The sequence below is a fragment of the Solanum pennellii genome, chromosome 8, assembly GCF_001406875.1.
Source record: "Solanum pennellii chromosome 8, SPENNV200".
Classification (NCBI taxonomy): Eukaryota; Viridiplantae; Streptophyta; class Magnoliopsida; order Solanales; family Solanaceae; genus Solanum; species Solanum pennellii.
The window spans coordinates 415,463-433,846 of record NC_028644.1 but is presented as its reverse complement, the minus strand read 5'-3'; the positions used below and the strand labels follow the sequence as shown (position 1 = coordinate 433,846).

At 31.5% G+C, this 18,384-nt stretch overlaps 2 protein-coding genes across 3 annotated transcripts; one reads left to right on the top strand and one right to left on the bottom strand.

Annotated features, from left to right (window-relative positions):
• The first annotated feature begins 1,711 nt into the window (after positions 1-1,711).
• On the top strand, positions 1,712-7,872 carry LOC107028667 (cyclin-dependent kinase F-4). 2 transcript variants are annotated; one of them, XM_015229828.2, is made up of 18 exons: positions 1,712-1,904; positions 3,152-3,531; positions 3,624-4,191; positions 4,271-4,349; positions 4,430-4,498; positions 4,580-4,669; positions 4,751-4,889; positions 5,224-5,326; positions 5,425-5,477; positions 5,586-5,652; positions 5,951-6,059; positions 6,247-6,312; positions 6,494-6,562; positions 6,658-6,721; positions 6,809-6,919; positions 7,093-7,127; positions 7,239-7,326; positions 7,434-7,872. In XM_015229828.2, the coding sequence occupies exons 3-18, from the start codon at positions 4,184-4,186 to the stop codon at positions 7,637-7,639; spliced, it is 1,356 nt and encodes a 451-aa protein (XP_015085314.1). In that variant the 5' UTR covers positions 1,712-1,904; positions 3,152-3,531; positions 3,624-4,183; the 3' UTR covers positions 7,640-7,872. The 2 variants fall into 2 exon arrangements, with proteins under 2 accessions (XP_015085314.1, XP_015085315.1); XM_015229829.2 differs by having other exon boundaries at positions 1,713-1,904; positions 7,096-7,127; positions 7,434-7,860.
• Positions 7,873-8,538: 666 nt separating this feature from the next.
• Positions 8,539-17,917, bottom strand: LOC107027364 (protein Brevis radix-like 1). The gene is made up of 6 exons (XM_015228540.2): positions 17,491-17,917; positions 15,435-15,591; positions 11,406-11,791; positions 10,555-10,684; positions 9,741-10,054; positions 8,539-9,188 (listed from the first exon to the last, which is right to left on the bottom strand). The coding sequence occupies exons 2-6, from the start codon at positions 15,540-15,542 to the stop codon at positions 9,110-9,112; spliced, it is 1,017 nt and encodes a 338-aa protein (XP_015084026.1). The 5' UTR covers positions 15,543-15,591; positions 17,491-17,917; the 3' UTR covers positions 8,539-9,109.
• Positions 17,918-18,384: the final 467 nt, after the last annotated feature.

Below are 18,384 nucleotides of genomic sequence, written 5' to 3'. Positions count from 1 at the left end.
AAAATTTCATTTATTTTATTTTAAACTTAAAAAGGTCAAAATCAAGTATTTAAATATGTAAATTAACCTATAACAAATTTTAAGAACTGACACTATGAAGTATGAAATCACTTTGTTTTTTCGAGTTAATATTATTAATGGAAGGCTATTATATAAAAGATGTATTTTGATATTGAGATGAACCTAACTTAGGTCCCCCAATATTATTGTCTCTATTACTAAAAAATTGTCAAAATGGTCCAATTAATTAGTTAACAGTAATATATATTTTTAATACATTTTAATTAATAATAAAAAAAAGATCATTATTTTTTTTAAAAAAATATTTTTAAAAAACATTTTTTTTTTGTATATTTAGCATTTCCCTTCGTATTAATAATAACCGATTGTTTGAATTTGAAAGAAGTAAATGAAAAAAGATATTAAACAAAAGTGATCAATACAAAAAGAGTAAATATTAATTTATTTTTAAATTTATTTATTTAATTTTAATTTGACATGTAATTTAATAATTTTTTTAAAATTCTATGATTTTAAATCAAAGATATAAAACTTATTAAAATATTTTTGAATTTGATAATTTTAATTATATCATATAAAAATTTAAAATTATAAAAAAAAATTAAGCACTCTAGATAGAATGGTCTTAAAAAAAAGTAAGACAAACATAATAAAAAAAGTAATACAAGCATAATCATAAACGCGAGAAGTATGAAAAAGTAAGTTAAAAACCATAAATAACACAAAAACACTAATCATTATGTCATCAATTAGGATTGTGGATCGATAGCTTTTCTTAAAAAATACAACTAATTTATAACTATTAGATTTAACAGTTTTAAACTATTTTTAACATTTTTTATTGAGTATTGATTTTATAATTTTGGTTGATAGATAAATCTATATTTTAATAAAGTTATATTAAAAGTATTATTTTACTTTTAATTATATAACAACGACTTCAATATTTTTATCAATTCTATTTTCTAAATTTTAAAATTATTTTCGAAGGTATAGCACAAATTATCGTCTCATCCTTTGAATTGCAATACCTTCTCTCTTATCGACACAAACTAGTATTACATTCTCTCTTTCTCATTTTAGATTTGATTATAAAAAACACAAACAATTAATTGCTGTTATTTCCACTATTTATTGTATGCCTCTTTATAAAGAAAATAATCAATTTCATCTTAAAATAAGATTGATCAATGTAGAATGTATACTCCATCTTTATTCTCGTAAATATTTTTATATTATGAACTTTTCTTATATATTAAATAAAAAATTTAAAATCGTTAATAACTGAAAATCAACAACTAAAATAAATTATAAGTATCTTATTAATTTAATTATTAGTGTAACACATTAATAAACTAAAAATCAATAGATTAAATAAAAAAAATACATAAAATCCAATTAAATCAAATCGAACTGAACCAAACATTTTTATGTCTTCCATAAAGAGTAAATAACCAATAAAATAAAATGTTACACAACACGGTTATAATAATTTAAAAAGTAAATAACCAATAAAATAAAATGTTACACACGGTTATAATAATTTAAAAAGTAAATAACCAATAAAATAAAAATGTACACACGGTTATAATAATTAGGTTTTATTTTATTTTATTTCCACTTTTTTGTATTTTTAATTTTTAACCTTTTCTTGCCCACAAAGCGAAGATTGGCATCATCATCACCATCAAAATAAATAGACTCAATGCGCTCTTAAAACTTCCATTTTGCAGACAGGCGAAAAATATATATATATCACATAGTGAAAAAAATATTCAATTTCGAAATAAATAATCAGTTTGTTAGGGTTTGGTAGAGTTAAGCTCTGGATTCTCCTTTTCTCTCTTCCGTGGCTTCCCTAGGTTATGCCGTTTCACCCACAGGTAATTTTTTTTTTTGAATTTTTTGATTTTTTGTGATTTTTTTGGTGTATTTGTGAGAGTTTGTGGTTGGATCTGAATGTATTTGTTTGCTATGGATCTGTGTGTTTGAGGTTGAATTATGAGAGCGAGGTGTTGTTAATTGCAATTTGTTGAATTATTGAGTGTTTTGAATTTGATGTGTTACGTGATTTTTTATTTTTTTTTCTGGAAATGTTATGTGTTTATGTGAAATTATGTGAAGATTTGCGTGATTGAGTTTTATTATGTGTTTGTGTGAGGTTTGTTCAGTCATGGAGCTGATTTTGTAAAATAAGATTGATTTAATCGATTTTGATTAAGTGATTCCGGTGCCTTTGTATTGAGGCTTTGTTTTTTGTCGCTGTAATTGGTTAAGTTTCGTCTGAATGGAGTTTGTAGGTTGTAATGGTGATTTAGAGATTAGAGAATTTTTGTTTTTACTCGAATGGTTGAGTATTGGAATGAGATGTGAGCTTAGATAGAGCTGAATAAATGGTGAGGATTTGTGCAACTAGTTTTGATTTAGGCTTGGTTGATTGGTTTGGTGAGTCGTGCTGAAAATTGTGGATTTTGGCCTTTTCAGGGTAAAAATTAAGTTGTTAGAAGTTAGAAAATTGATTGTTCTTCTAGGTGTTCAAAGCAGTTGCTCTGGTGTTTTAAGATATTTAATTTTGGTGATGTAATTGTTTACTGGATAATAAATGGCTGTGAAGTGCACCTTACTACACAGTTTTATGTGTGTGTGCTTTTTATGACTATTTCATAATGGATCTAGTGTGCATAGCTGTCGAAGTGATTCTTTTGTCGATCTGACTGCTTATTAGATAGTCACTGCAGTGAGATGCACCATAATGTAGGCTTTTACATGTATGAACTTGTAATGCAATTCAATGATTTGATTATGTATGCATGTTGTGAGTATTCGTTGGTAATATTCAGCTTTGAGATGCCAAAGTTGATGAAATTTTCATGAGATTCACCATATAGTATTCATATTTTAAATATTTGTTACTGCCTTGTGTATGTTTGACGGCATTTATAAGTGTCTCAAATATGATCATGGGGATAACAGGTCTGTATGCCTGCATTCCTGTTTAGTGTGCATTTTGTTAAGTAAATTTGACGAGGTCCCTTTTTAGTGCTGGCAAGTTCTTTGCATTTTTTAGTTAGTTAAATGATGTTCCACCATCATCTTTCTGAAGTTTTTCCCCTTGGTTATGCTTTTCCAGGATTCGGTAGAGTTCAATTCCAGGGTATTAATATTACTTAGGACATGGAGCAATTGTACCTCTGCTCAGATCGCATCGAGTGCCGAGCCTTTTCATTTCAGGAAGTCCTTGATTGGCGGTTCCTCATCCCTGGAGATTTCCTTCTTGTTTCTTTTGTCAATTGCACTTAGTGAACAGCCTCTATTGAATTATCAGTACAGGAGGCCAAATGCGAATTCTGTATGAGCTAGGTGTTGGATGTTTTCAATTCCACAAATAAGCTGCACTCCTTGTTATGATGTCAGTTGTTACTGTACTGTTAAGTACCTCGGCAAGTCTACTGTTGCTAGTTCATCACCAGTACAACACCCAACCTGGATCCTTCGAGGCCTACCTCTGAGGTACTAATATGGGCTTTAAGTTTGCTTATACAGCCGTCTATGTTTGTAATAGTGTCACCCTAATTCTTGCCGTCTCTTCTGCTCAAATGCAGGGTGAGCTAAATTCAGCAGATGTTTCCTTGCATCGTTGAGTGTTAGATTGCGTTTGTACACACTTTTGTCATAGTTTCTCTAGGAATCTTCATCAGGATTCTGTTAACTGGAGTATTGGTATCAGATTAGTGCATATTTGAAGCAAGGAGCTATTGACTTTTGAGAAACACTTCCAACTAGATCTTGAGTTGATAATTCATCCTGTTGAATTGGGCTTGTTTCGGGTCTCATTTAGTTGTGAAGTGAGATCAAAATGCTCTTCAGCATCTATGTTTCCTTGCTTTCTCTGCCTTGTTATGATGGTGGTATTATTGATGCGGTATATTTGATGAATAAGGCTGTGAAGTCCAACCATCTTATCCCTACAGGTTTTGCCTTCGTCTGTGCTATAGCAGAAAACTAACGGTTGATTTTGCTGAATCAGCCAGGGTACTAGTTCCTATTTAGTAAATTCTCTTTTCCAGCCGTCTAGTGAAGAGGAACAACTCCACGTTGTTTTATTGTTTCTAGATCTCCTATAAACAGGTGTCCTTTGTGCTCTACAGAAACATCAGCAAAGATGGAAAGGTGTGATGGATTCGTGTTTTCCTTACATTAGCATTATTTGTTCTCAGTTTATGCTCAAATTGTTCCATTTATGGTACAGGTACAAGGTAATTAAGGAAGTTGGTAATGGTACATTTGGTAGTGTGTGGCGAGCTTTAAATAAACAGTCTGGTGAAGTGGTAGGTTTAGTCGTCTTAGCAAACAAGAGATATTTGCTGCATTTGGAAGTTCTTCTGAAACTATTGCTCATGTACTGCAGGTTGCAATTAAGAAAATGAAGAAGAAGTATTATTCATGGGAAGAATGCATCAACTTGAGAGAAGTCAAGGTAAAATAACATTCTGTCTTAATATGAATTCCCTTGCATTTCCCTCTTCAGGAACTTAACTGATGGCCAATTATTTTGCAGTCATTGAGGAAAATGAGTCATCCAAATATTGTTAAGCTCAAGGAAGTGATTAGGGAGAATGACATATTATACTTTGTGTTCGAATACATGGTACATGGTGGTTCTTGACAATCTACATTTTCTATATATTAGTTACATTTACTGATCTATTTCTTTGTGGATTATTGTCAGGAGTGCAACTTATATCACCTTATGAAAGATAGGCCTAAGCTTTTCTTAGAATCAGAAGTGAGAAATTGGTGCTTCCAAATATTTCAAGGTCTTGCAAACATGCATCAACGTGGATATTTTCATCGTGACCTTAAGCCAGGTGATCATTGTTGATTTCCTTTGTCTTAGTTTGATCTCAGCTTCTATGAGAATCTCGTCATTCATGAAATTAAAGAGTTAAAAGTAAACTGGATATTGGATATAATTTCTATTTTGATGGTGAAAAGACTAAAGCTGGATATGCTTTCTCCCTTTTGCATTTCCCCTGCAGGATTGAATTTCCAACTCTTCTCTTCTTATTTTGGATCTGACTTTAAGCCCATGACTTCCATATTATGGCACATTTCATTGGACTGCTTTTTTTTTTCTTCTAAGACTTTATTTCTAGATGGTGATATGACAAGTATTTACACGTACTTCTGATTGCTGTACAGAGAACTTGCTGGTTTCAAAAGATACAATAAAAATTGCTGATTTCGGTCTTGCTCGGGAGATCAATTCTAAGCCCCCATATACAGAATATGTCTCAACACGCTGGTCAGTGCATCCCTGTGCTGTTTTTATCTTATTGGGGCATTTACTGGGGTTTATTCTTATTTTCCTTTTTTTTAAATGGCTATCATGTGGAAGTACAGGTATCGTGCCCCTGAAGTTCTTCTACAATCACCAATATATGGTCCTGCTGTCGGTGAGTATTGAACTATATATATCTAGCTGTACATATTTTTGTCGTTCCCCTTGTTGGGCAATCTATTGCTTTCCTTCTGTTTATATTGATTGCCTCTCTTATATACAGATATGTGGGCAATGGGTGCAATAATGGCTGAGCTATTAACTCTCCGTCCTCTATTCCCTGGTTCAAGGTGTGCAACTGTGCATTCATTTCTGATACTTTTTCCTTTGTTAATGCATTTTCTTCTATATTTTTTGGACTACATGTGAATTTTAGTTTAATTTATGCACTGGTATTTTTATATAGATTGGTTGTGGCAGAGTTAGGATGGTTCTGGGTTGTAATGTTCCTTTCCTGTATCAGTGCTGTGTTACTGTTAACTTCTATAGATGTTTACTTTCATAATGGGTTGTTGGGGTCTAGGGTAATCCTTTTTTTTTCCATTTGTTTTTCTTTTTGCTGATAATTGTCTCTCTTTTTCGGTGCAGTGAAGCAGATGAGATTTACAAAATATGCAGTGTTATAGGTACTCCATCAAAGAGTGAATGGGCTCATGGGCACGATCTTGCTGGTGCTATCAATTATCAGTTTCCACAGGTCCAATATGTTCTCCTTGACACGTTCTCTCCCCATCATGCAGTTTTGATTTTTTAATCCTAGGAGTTCTCTTTCTCCCCTTTTCCGTATATATTTCGACATATGTAGAAATTATAATGTCTATTGGTGATACCTTAGTATTTGGTTAAATTTGTTTGACATTTTCCTTTATGGTTTGGTGTGACAGATGCCTGGTGTAAATCTGTCTGTATTACTCCCATCTGCCAGTGAGGATGCAATTAATCTAATCACTGTAAGGACTTGATGACGCAATTATGTTTATCTTCTGAATATGTTTGATACATCTTTGCTGAATGAAGGAAAACCCTTCTTTTCTGTGTACATTCCTCTTCATGATGTTTTGCAATATGGAAAGTGAAGATATGAATGGAGCTCATGTTACTTGGTATTTCATTTTTTCTTTTTTCCTGCAGTCACTTTGTTCGTGGGATCCTTGCAAGAGGCCAACTGCGGTCGAAGTACTTCAGCACCGTTTCTTTCAGGTGGCAAACTTGTTCCCCTTGATTCATGTATTCTCAGTATCAATTTTCTCTCTTGTTTAGATTTAATTGAACTGATATTGTTTATGATATTGCAGAGTTGCTTTTATGTACCTCCATCATTACGCTCTAAGACTGCTGTCTCTAAGACGCCTCCATCTGGTTTGTTTTTATAGTTATTGAAGCTCTCTTTGAAAGTAATTAGATTTTATGTATATGAAGTACTTATGAAATCTTTGGTGGTTGCAGCTGGAATGAAGGGTTCCTCAGAGCAAAAAACCAACAGGTGGTCTTCCAGTACTTTAACCAACCCAAAGGCTAGTAGCAGCTTTTCTCCCGTCAAGTCTCAATTTAGCCCAGGTAATATATAAATATTGTAGGAGCTATTACTCTTCCTGAAGATCTTTTAAAAACACCATCTTCTGTTTCAATTCCAGACATGAAAACACCACTGTTCCATTTTAGTTTTGCACAAATGGTTTATTTTCTTTGTTTAATGCATATATTGTTTTTTCTATATGATCTCTTTGCAGCAGGTGTCCAGAGGAAGTTGCAAATGAATTATCAGGTAAGTTGGCCTTGAGGAACTTTTAATTATATCAGTTTATATATATCAGTATCATAGGTATATGCTTTGTTATATCAGTGTCTAATTATTGCCCAAATTGTCGTCATCCAGGATGCAACTAGGAACGATAAACCCCTGAAAGGGTCTTCTATTAAACAACAACCAGCAAAATATCGTCCTCCTGCAAGGAATGTCCCCTGTGCGTTTCAACTCTTGAGCTTTTTACTTTTCAACTAGTAGTGTCCCTTTATGTACTTCCATGTTACTTGTTGTATTGGTTCCTAATTAAACTGTCTTGTGTGTCAGTGGTTGGTTCCGCGGTGAAAACTCGTGTCTCTGATGCTGCTGAGAAGCTTGGCAACATGAGCATTGGCTCTGGTAGAGCATCTATAAAGCAGCCATTCCCTCAACCCATGAAGGCTGGAGGGTTACATGGGCAGCATGACTTGTTCTTGGGACGATCTCAAGATATTCTGCCTGGAAGAAGCTATTCAAGGAAAGTCGCTGGGTAAATAGATGTCGTATGTCTTATCTGGAGTGTGTGTTGGCTTGTTATGTTTTTCTACTAATATTGTTGTGTGCCTGTTTGGTGAGTAACGGTTGTGTACGTTGTCAGTCTGTTTCCTTTTGGTTACACAGTACTTGCTAAGTAAATGTTGTGGTTGTGTTTAAAATAGCCCGACTAGTATTTGCTATATGAATAAATAAATGGTGTGATGGTGTTTTTGGAGTAGACTTTTTTCTATGCGTGTTTGTATCTGGTAGAGACCATATTCGTGCCGTGATATGATAATCGGCATATGCTCTGTCAACTGTGTTTGTGTTATGGTTGCTCAGACAGATTCTTATTTTGAAAAATGCCTTGCATGATGTATATAGAGATGATGAACAACATGAAAGATATTGGGTAGAAATATTTTAGAAAGGGACTTTTGTTCGTTTGTTCACTACTTAATGTGTTGGCCTTGTGTAAAAAAAATAAAATCTTGTACAAGGCACAACTAAAGTAAAAAAATTCTGAGTTTTTGTTGCAGGATCTTTAAATGTTTTTAGAAAAGGTATTTTGGATTATGTAGACTGTGATATGGTTCAGTGTCCTATCATTTTTGGACACGAAGATCTGAGAAAATTTATGGTCCCAAAAATATTGGATCAAACATAGTGGGTCAGTCATATGCCAAAATTTAATGGACTATTACCTACGAATAATTGAAATAATCACTTGATATGTCATTAACAATGGACTCACAAAATTTAAGATCAAACAGCGGTTGTTGTAACATATATTCTGAAAACTTCATGGACTAATACCTCACGAAAAATTAAGATAATACTAAATCGAAAATAATGAGTATTATAATCAACTTCAAATAGAGTTGATTATACATATTTCGAGAAATTAACGGACTAGTTCTAAAAACATCATCAGCTTTTGATTCCGTTTCCTTTAATAGAAAGTTTGTGTTACAAACATCTTGGTAAAAACTAGCCATTCAACCAAAAAACTGAAGGCAAAATAAAGCCCAAAAAATAAAAAGAATTTGTCAAAAACAAAAAAAATTGGTATAATTTGAGATTAAAAAAATGCCATGACAAAAAAAGTGACTAGGAGCTTTCTTCTATAGAATGAAGCAATCCAACTGCAAGAAAAAAACTATATACTTCAATATGAGTCTGGTGTAATCTCTTCCAATGCCAAGAATAGTGCTTGAATCGCTTGACGATATCGTGCAAGGTGAGTTTTAAATTAATAACTCTGAAGAACCAAGGCTCGAGAGATAGATGTCCATACACTGATAAGGAATGTATGACTTCTCGAGAAGAGAGGAGCCGTGGTGGTCCAACCTGGACCTCCTCGATCACACAAGTGAATCGATAGTTGAATCTACATTGGATCTCAAGTGTTGCATTTCCCAGCGAATACCTTGATAATATTCTTAGGATATTGGCAGCAACTTAGTATGAGAAAAAACAAACATGCTTTAAAGGTATTGATCTTGTATTCTATCCCTGTTTTGTTCCCACCACTGCTTCGCGTTCACCTCCCCAAATTTTTCGCGGCTGCATAGATGAAAAAGAAGTTAGAAGAGGCTATTTTAAGTGAGTAACATTAACATTTAAGGTTTTAAGTTCCACCAGTGTTTGAAACATCTAATGTGAACTCCAAAAACTTGTTCAATTCGCGTTCAAACTTCTTGTTCTTTATTACATTAGTTAATTAAAGGACTAGTGTCAAGTGAGTGTCTAAACCAAGCGGACTACAAAGATTCTCCTGTCAACTGAATGTCTAAACCAGCTTTTCAACGCCCCGCCTCTTGTCCAACTGAACGAATAAAGCATGCTAGAACAAGGGAGCTTGAAAACAGCAACAATAACAACCATCCTTTAAACCCAAACAAGTTAGGGTCGGTTACATGAATCATTGTTCATGTTGAGCCTTATAAACCCATGTTAGTCCTCTGCATTTTTTCCACCGGCACAACACTATTCTATGGTTATCAAAAAAAAATGTCCTCCACAATTTTACGGACATACAAATCTCTAACAAGACTAAGACTATAGTAATCGCACTAACTAGGGAGCAGCTAGAAAAGAGTTAGAAGTATGAAATACCTGAATCTTACACGTCGTAGCTCTCTAGTGCCATCAGCTAGTTGTCTGATGGTTATATATACTCCTGGCTCATCTTCTGCTATCCATTCTGACTCTCCATCACCAGCAATGCTCATGGATACTGAAGCGTCATCTCTTGAGTCAGTTGTCATCCTTGATGGATCCATAGATGACATCTCACCCTTCGGAAAGCCGGAGGCATAAGAACTGGGTCCTCCATAGTTATATTGGCTGCTGCTTGATGGTCTATAATTTCTCTGAGTCCACTCTTTGCTTTCCCTAGGTGATCCAAGCCTTGAATAATTAGAATCTCTCTGCAGATGACAAAAACAACAACATGAAACTCAAAGTTTTAGTGAAAGCTAATGCTTGGTCATTGGTACATTTGAGGTTCTTTTGCAAAGCTATTAAAAAAAATTGGCATGTGATTCATTTAGGCATAATACACATAAACAGACACTAGTGCTAGCCATTTACTTTTGAATAAAGACTAGAAAATCAAGATTCAATGTGAAAGGGGCAATTGAAACAGAAAAAAGATGCTCCCAACTTGGGAATTCTTGTTGCAGAATCTGATGCAACGATGAATAGAACTTATTGACTAGAAGAAATTGGAACATTTGAACTAGAAAACCAGAATCTGCAGCAGAATCTTGAAATAGTTCATGAATACCAGTACAGCTAATGTTTTCAGAAGTTTAATAGGTGATGTATATTAAAGCAGCATCAAGATGATGATGAATATCAAAGCAGAAGCAAGTTGAAGATGAGTTTTACACATATAAAATACGAATAAATGGAGCAGCATTCTTACTCCAAGCTCAGACCGCCCAGGAGTGTCCATAGCTTGCTGATTGAATTTCTGGACATTGTAGAGCTCCATAATTCTGTCAAAATTCTCACCCCACCATCTTTGAGCTTGCCATTTATCGAACATATCCCGACTTCAAGTTAAGATGTGAAACTAATGTCAGTACACTTAGGATAGTTTTACACAGACAGTTGGAAAGTTACATGCCATGTGCACATTCAATCAACTAAGCTAGTAACTCAGATGTTACCTTATTCATAAATAAGAGAAAAGAACCATAATAGTAAACATGCAAGAACTTAGCAGAACAAAAGAAAATCATCCTATGGTACATTATCTTTAGCCTGCTTCGACATAATGTCGATATGTTACATAAGCTATGGAATTTCATGCAAATTGAATAACTTCACTAGAATTAGCAAAATTGTGTGATCTCCAAATTTGGCTCTTGCACATCCGTATCAGATACGTACCTGTTCTCGAATACATATGTCATGTACTCACTAAAACTTTGGACTAACTTATGGAGTTAAATGCGTTGGTAGCGGAATCTTTACATCAAAACTTCATAAAGAACAAGAATGAATAGAAGTATAAACTTATATACATACATCTAATGAATATTGTACCAAATGATTCATGAAGATGCAAATCCCTAAAGAACTGGTGTGATTGATTCTACATTGACAAAAGATCTCAAAAATTCATTGATAAATGGAAGGGACTGGAGGTGGTCATGCTTCTATATTTAGAAGGGTGTGAAAGATGAAAGTTCTTAAGAAAGTGTAATTATAAAAGACAAAACATCGAATATTTCACATAATCTTCAAGACAGAAAGGTTCTTGATACATACCTAAAGCGGATTCGTTTGAGATCATTTCCACCAGTTGGAAGTGAGACAAAAGTAATCTGAACACCAGGCTCCACCTGAGCTATCCACTCTTTTGGCCCCTCCTCATCTGGCAGCACCATATCTCCTGTCTGAGAGTAGACGGATTCTCTCTTTTCATCATCACCACCACCATATCCTCCGAAAAATCTTGGATCTGCTCGAGGTGTTCGATGATTACGGGTAAAATCCCAAGCTGGAGTAGAACTTGAACTTCCAGGTTGATATGGAACTTCCTCTGAAATTGTTTCAAAATCAGGATATGCTCTGCCCCCTCCTCTCCTGTAACCACTTGTTGGTGTACTAGACTTGCTACTTTTACCAGAGACCTTTAATGCAATATCTTTTATCTGCAAATTTGTACATCCATAAGTTTTACAAGAAGTACAAACTAAGAAAGATGAATGCTTTGTTTGAAGGTCAACATAAATATCTTAGCTTAATAGTAGTACATATTCAAGATTATAAGAGCAGACTTCAGTAGCTAAATTTGGTATGGGCAAGCACAAGCTGAAACTCGAGTTTGGACTATAAGTTAACATACTTATGTGTTCTAACAATTGAATTACATATTAAAATATTGTTGTTTGTGGTTGTAATTACATTTTAACCGTGGCATTTGAATCAAACCTCTACACACCTCGACTAATTCACCTTGTTACCTTCCACTAGCATTGTTATCGAGTAACTCTTCCTACCAAAACTTAGATACATGAAAGAAAAATCACCAATTGTTTTCTTGTATTTTTTGGTATTTGAATCCTGGTTTCAGTTGGTCAAGGCTGTGTCCCCAGAAGCAGTAACATTATTGACTCTTTGTCCTTACAATACTTAAAAGTAACCCATTTTCACAAGATAAAAATACTACTCCCTTCGTCACAATTTATGTGGCAGTATTCGGCTGGTCACAAAATTTAAGAAAGAAATACTTTATAAACAAAGAAGTATGCCATTCTTTTTCAACGACTAAATAGTAAAGTATGACACATAAACAAAAGCACTACACCAAAAATCATCTTTCACGGCAGTTAATTAACGGCAATACCTCAATATTGACGTTAAATATGTTTTTTAGTGACAATTAGCACTTTTTGTAAATGTCTCTAAAACCTATAACAACATTGGATCTAACGGATTAAGTAATGTCGATAAAAACTTTAACACTCTTTGTTAAAGTACATATTTATTTCTACTAAAAGTTGTTTTTTGTTGTAGTGAAGGAGTAGGTAATTTTCCCCATCTTTTAAAACTTTCTTATCTAAGTTATATGCCAAATAGTTGAGTACGCAAAAATTGGCCCGAACACCACAGCTAAAGGAAGAAGTGAAACCAGATTGGTCCAAAAGCAATGAAATTATTGATTGGTTGTCCTAACAACTATATAAAGTCACCTACTTTCACAAGTTAACTCCACTGAATGTTAAATCAATTTAATAATTGAAAGTATGCAAGATTGAGTAAGCAGAAGGCTGGAGAACAGTGAATCATGGGACAAATATTCAACAGTGGGTCAGGTAAAAGAAACAAAGACATGTCTTTTCCAGACATGCATGTTGTCTTTTTCCACAGAATCTCTTCTACTTTGGATTTTGTGGTATTATTGACTTGACCAAAAAAAAAATGTTAAAGAATAACTCAATCAACTATGTCATGATGGGCTAGATCAGACATGACATAAAAAAATGATTGTAATCTTTACTAAAATCTATGTTGTGTTGGAAAAGAATAGAGGTAGGTTTATATAGTGTTGTTCAGTGTACTAATCTGGAGAAAATGACAAAAAGGCTCCAATATATTTGAGAGTAAGTTCAAAATAGTTCCTTAAGGTATACATCCAACAGTTTTTGTCCTTTAAGTTTGTCGAAAGTTAGTCTCCGCCAAATAATAAACTATATCTATTATGAACCGTTTGGTGTGAGACATAAAGTATAATAATTTAATTCTATCTTTAGTAGATTTTAAAGATAGATATAGAATTTTAACAAAAGCTATTAAGCTCTAGAAAATCTGTTATTACAACTCTAGTTCCATCCTTGAGGGGATTAGTGGTGAATGAAAACTACGAGAGACTAAAATAAAGTGCACATTACTTCTCTTCATATGTTTAATCGCAGTAAATAGAGTTATTCGATGATCGATAAAATATGATGAACATTGTATGAAATATGTGCAAACAGACTCGGACACTATTCACGTTTTTAGAAGAAAAAAAAAGATAGTGTAGCATGTGATGCTTTTAATATATTTTTGATTTAGACGTTTACACAAGTGGCAATATGATTTGTCTACATCATCTCGATAACACAATCACCACGTAATATTTAATTGTTAAAAAGCTTCCTTCTAGTCTAGTTAAATCAACTTAACAGTTATATTGTGGCTGAAACTTATTGAGAAATTGACACAAGTATACATTTTTAATACAAAATAATACATGCAACTACTTTTTATATCTATTGTAAATGTAATTATTTTACTGACTAAATGTATAACTTGCCTATTAAATAATAGAGACGACAACAGCGTACTTAAAAATACCAAAATATAAGTCATTTATACTCTTATCTCGTAAAAATAAAAATATTATTTTCAAAGAATTTTCGACTACTTACATCAAAATAGGAAATCATGGAGAGAAAGACTTATAATTGAATGATGATGGAAAAAAACGAAGAAAAGATAAAGTTGGAACATTATGGGACCAATTTAAAAAATTAAACACATGATCCAAGAAATAGCATGATTATGATCACAAAAGAAAATAAATTAAAATGACCCTAGTGGTAGGGTAAACTAAGTCAATTTTTCTTAATGAAAACTTATATAAATATACTATAATAAAAAAATATTTATCATTTATAGTAATAATAATTTTTTTTCACTTGATCACTTTTAATTCATTTATAATACAAGTTTAATATATATTACAAAGAATAATTTATTATTCACATATAATATAATTTTTAATGATGATATTATTCACATATAATATAATATTTAGTGATGAATAATATATTTATCATACATTTTAATACACTTATAATACGACGATTTTTTATCAAACAAATATGATATATTTCAAAAAACAATTATAATTCATATATATTGCATATATAATTCACTTTTAATACATATTATAAATTTAACAAAATATTGCTATAAATGGTAATAAACAAAAAGTATCGCTAAAATTAGTAATTATTTTTTAAAATAATTATTTTATGGTAATTTTTCATTTTTAATTGATATATCATAGTGCCCACAATGAAAGCCTTTATTGATCTTTGGGCCTCTCTTGGATCAAACACATACAATGGTCCTCCCACACTTACCCAAGCAGCCCAAAAGTTTTTATTCCATTTTATGCTCAATTCCAAAAATAGCCTACATGGACCCCACCAATTTATATAACACTTTCATTTTACGTCTATTTCAAAAAGAATATTACTTTCGATATTTTAAAAATAATTTTAATTTTTTCTTAATGAGTTTTCTAAACGATATAAATACATAAAAGACTTTGTTTTATGCCATATATTTCAACTTTGTTTCTTAATTTTTATGTTCAATCAAATAGTGCTACATATTAGAAAAGAGAAAGTATGTAGTTAACTTAGCATTTTCCTTTTCGTAATAATGATTTCTACGACAAATTATGTATATCTCAAATAATTTTACAGGTACTTTAATCTCATCAGTATAAGAACGAAACAACTATATCTATCAAGATAAAATGTGTGTTGTTTTTCACAAAACTTTAAACATGACACTTCATAATTTCGATTCGTTTCATCGACCAAAAAGGTCATACCTCATCGATTTAATATGTTCAAACAATCGAGTGATACGATGATATGGTTAGAATATAATTTTACTTTTATCAAGATCATTTATTTGACTAATTAATTTAATCACGATAATTCAAAATAATCAAACTAATAAATTTAAAATAAAATGGAAAGAATAGAATAAGGGAAGGTGTAGGATAAGAACCTGGGCAGTCAAGCTTTTGACTGATTCTTTAGTATTAGGGGTCCCACGTGGACCCTCTTCTCCGCCATCATCATCTATTTTTTGCTTACAAGTTATACACGTCAGCATTTCTCTTTAACTTTTTTTTTTAAAAAAAGCTTTTTTTTCCCTCTTGTATCTGCAAAAATTAATTAACCATTAATATGGGTAATAGATCGATCGAGAAGAAATTTCATCAATAAATTAAATGATCGATAAAGAATCAGATAATAATAATAATATATTCAGTATAATTTATGAATAAAATAACACGTATAAACAAGAGATATAGTAATAGAGGAAAAAAAAACAATAGCAACATATATACACTATTATAACCAAGCAATACATTAATTTATCTAGATTTTTATACTCATTTAATCATTAAGGTTTATTTCTTAAGAAAAGATTATTAACTATTACAAAATGTGTCACCCTTTTATTTATCTTTTAAAATATTAATAGTGACATTTTAAATGTGAAATGATATGACACCTCTTGTAATAAAAGGCTTTAAATGTGTACTAGTCATTTTCCCCAAAAAAATATATAAAGACAATATTTAATTCAAGAGGAAGTCACCATCCACAAAATCAGTACAAGGGGAAATAAAGGGAAAAATTAACACTATTCTAATCAACACATATCACTTTTTAAGAGTTTGTCTTTTTGTCTCAAACAAGAATACTTTTAAATAATTAAATAAATAAAAAAAGACTAAGAATTCCTTTTTTTTTTCATTGTTGCATATGCTAATTTTTTTTAATATATCATGACAAATTTAAGTTATATACATCACTAAATAAATATCTATATTATTATATCATCTCAAAGAATACTTCAAAGAATCTTCATTAAGAAAATGATTTTTATAATCTTAAAAATAAAAAAGTTATTTATTATATAACATATAAAAAAATATCCGATTGTGTAAGTTCTACTAACTAAATATATAATTTAAATCATAATTTCGACAACAATTTCGATATATCTTTAAAAGTAGTTCTTTTATTAAAAAATAACAACAATCATAAAAAAAAATATTTCCACACAAAGAAAAAAGTGTGAAAATACAATGCTAGTGCAATAATATAGCCTTTATTTTGTACTCTAGTAAAGCAATTTTTTTTTATGACAATTAATCACTTATCTTTTAAATATGCATAAAATAAGTTTCGTTTTGATATAATAATATACTGATCATACAGAAGAGGTAAATCACACTAAATAAATTTTGTATGATGAGCTCGATTGAGAAAAAAAGTTGAAAAATGGGCTCGGAATTCGAGGAAGTGAAATTAATAAATGGAAAAAAAAAAAGAAGAATTGGAATTTTTGGGAGAAGAGAATGAAATAGTAGTCACTTGTTGAATTCCAATACCAAAGTGATTTCCTCTTTAAAGCATATAGACACCCAATAAAAAAAAGCAAAGAATAAAATAAAATTAAAACATGTCCTTTGAAAATTACTCCATAGAATAGCTTTAAAATATTTAATTAAACTATTTTTAAATTTAAATATTCAAAATGATATAAAGAATAATATCATAAAAATTTAAATATTCAAAATGATATAAGAATAATATCATAAACTGTAATTCTTCTTATGTCGATACAGTTAAAAAGTTTATATAATTTGAATTAAAAAAATAAAAAATATCCCATAAATTGACACACACAAAGCATTATTTTGCAAATCAATAATTTGTTGTATGTTTTTTTTCCTTTTTCAATAACAATTTTCACTTCTAAACCTTTTTAACAATTTTTTTTTCAAACAATTCAATGCATAAACTATCACATTTTTACGTCGAAAATAATTGTACCTAAAAAAAAGTGACATACACATTTATAAATATGCAAACATTAGTGACGGTCTACTAAAATCGAAACATAACAATATATTCAGATTTTTTCGGAATTAAAGCAAAAACAACAAACATAATTAATTTATTTTTTTTTAAAAAAAAGGGGCTGAAACCCAGAGAAAAAGTTGAAATTAATCGAACAATTTTCAAATGAATCACAAAATTCATACCTGAAATAGTCACGAAAAGCTTTAATTCATCAAAAATCTACTCGAAATCAGTTGAATTTAGCATCTGCATCGAAATCGCTATTTTTTTTTCTGTCTTCGTCAAAAATGGGAACTGAAAACCCTAGGTAAAATCAAATCAATGAGCTGTAACAAAAATCTCCTCCAACGAATCTTCAGCTAAAAACGGAATATTCGCCGGGCGCCGGCGCAACTCACCGCCGGCGAATTTTCAAAGAGATTCTACAGAGCGTTTCAAATCGGGAAAGAAAATCAGATTCTCTTCTCCCGATTTTACGTTTATAGTGACCGAATCAGAATCTGCAGATACTATATTTATATATATATATATATTATAAAATACACACAGTGAGTGTGTTTGTGTGTGTAAATTTGGGAAGAAAACAAATATAGAATGGAGACAAATTAGAGAAGAAGACGTGATAATGTTTGAGGTATTTATAGAATCAACACAAAGTGACGCCGTCGTTTTTTGTGGTGTCGTTATCTAACGGAAAATGTGTATTTTTGTACTCCGATATTGGATATAGGTAGTCGAGCGTGGTGTCGATTCACTTTGAAAAATCTACGTTGAGAGTAAAATATTTTTTAAGAAAAGTAATTTCGTGCGTAGACGGATAAAAATTCAAGACTTTTGATTAGAAATAAATAACTACTTATTATTTCAGAACATTTTTTGTTGGTGATAATATACAAATCAGAGGTATGTTAAAAGTCATAATAAGTAAAACTAAAAATATTTACGTTGTAATAAGGGAGAAGTAAAAGATTATATCTTGCTATTTTGCGGATTTTTTTCTTCTTTTGATTGTATCTATTTTTAATTTTTAGTCTACTGAAAAATAGTTTCTCAATCTCATAAAAATGACAGTAAAA

What these genes read in the sequence shown, in the direction of transcription:
- LOC107028667 (XM_015229828.2), top strand. An exon ending in ATGCAATTAATCTAATCACT is followed by an intron (nt 6,313 to 6,493) that starts GTAAGGACTTGA and finishes TTTTTCCTGCAG; the next exon opens with TCACTTTGTTCGTGGGATCC. An exon ending in CTCTAAGACGCCTCCATCTG is followed by an intron (nt 6,722 to 6,808) that starts GTTTGTTTTTAT and finishes TGGTGGTTGCAG; the next exon opens with CTGGAATGAAGGGTTCCTCA.
- LOC107027364 (XM_015228540.2), bottom strand. Translation starts at nt 15,542, where the DNA reads ATGCTGACGTGTATAACTTGTAAGCAAAAAATAGATGATGATGGCGGA. An exon ending in TCAAAAGCTTGACTGCCCAG is followed by an intron (nt 11,792 to 15,434) that starts GTTCTTATCCTA and finishes ACAAATTTGCAG; the next exon opens with ATAAAAGATATTGCATTAAA. An exon ending in CTACGACGTGTAAGATTCAG is followed by an intron (nt 9,189 to 9,740) that starts GTATTTCATACT and finishes TCATCTATGCAG; the next exon opens with CCGCGAAAAATTTGGGGAGG.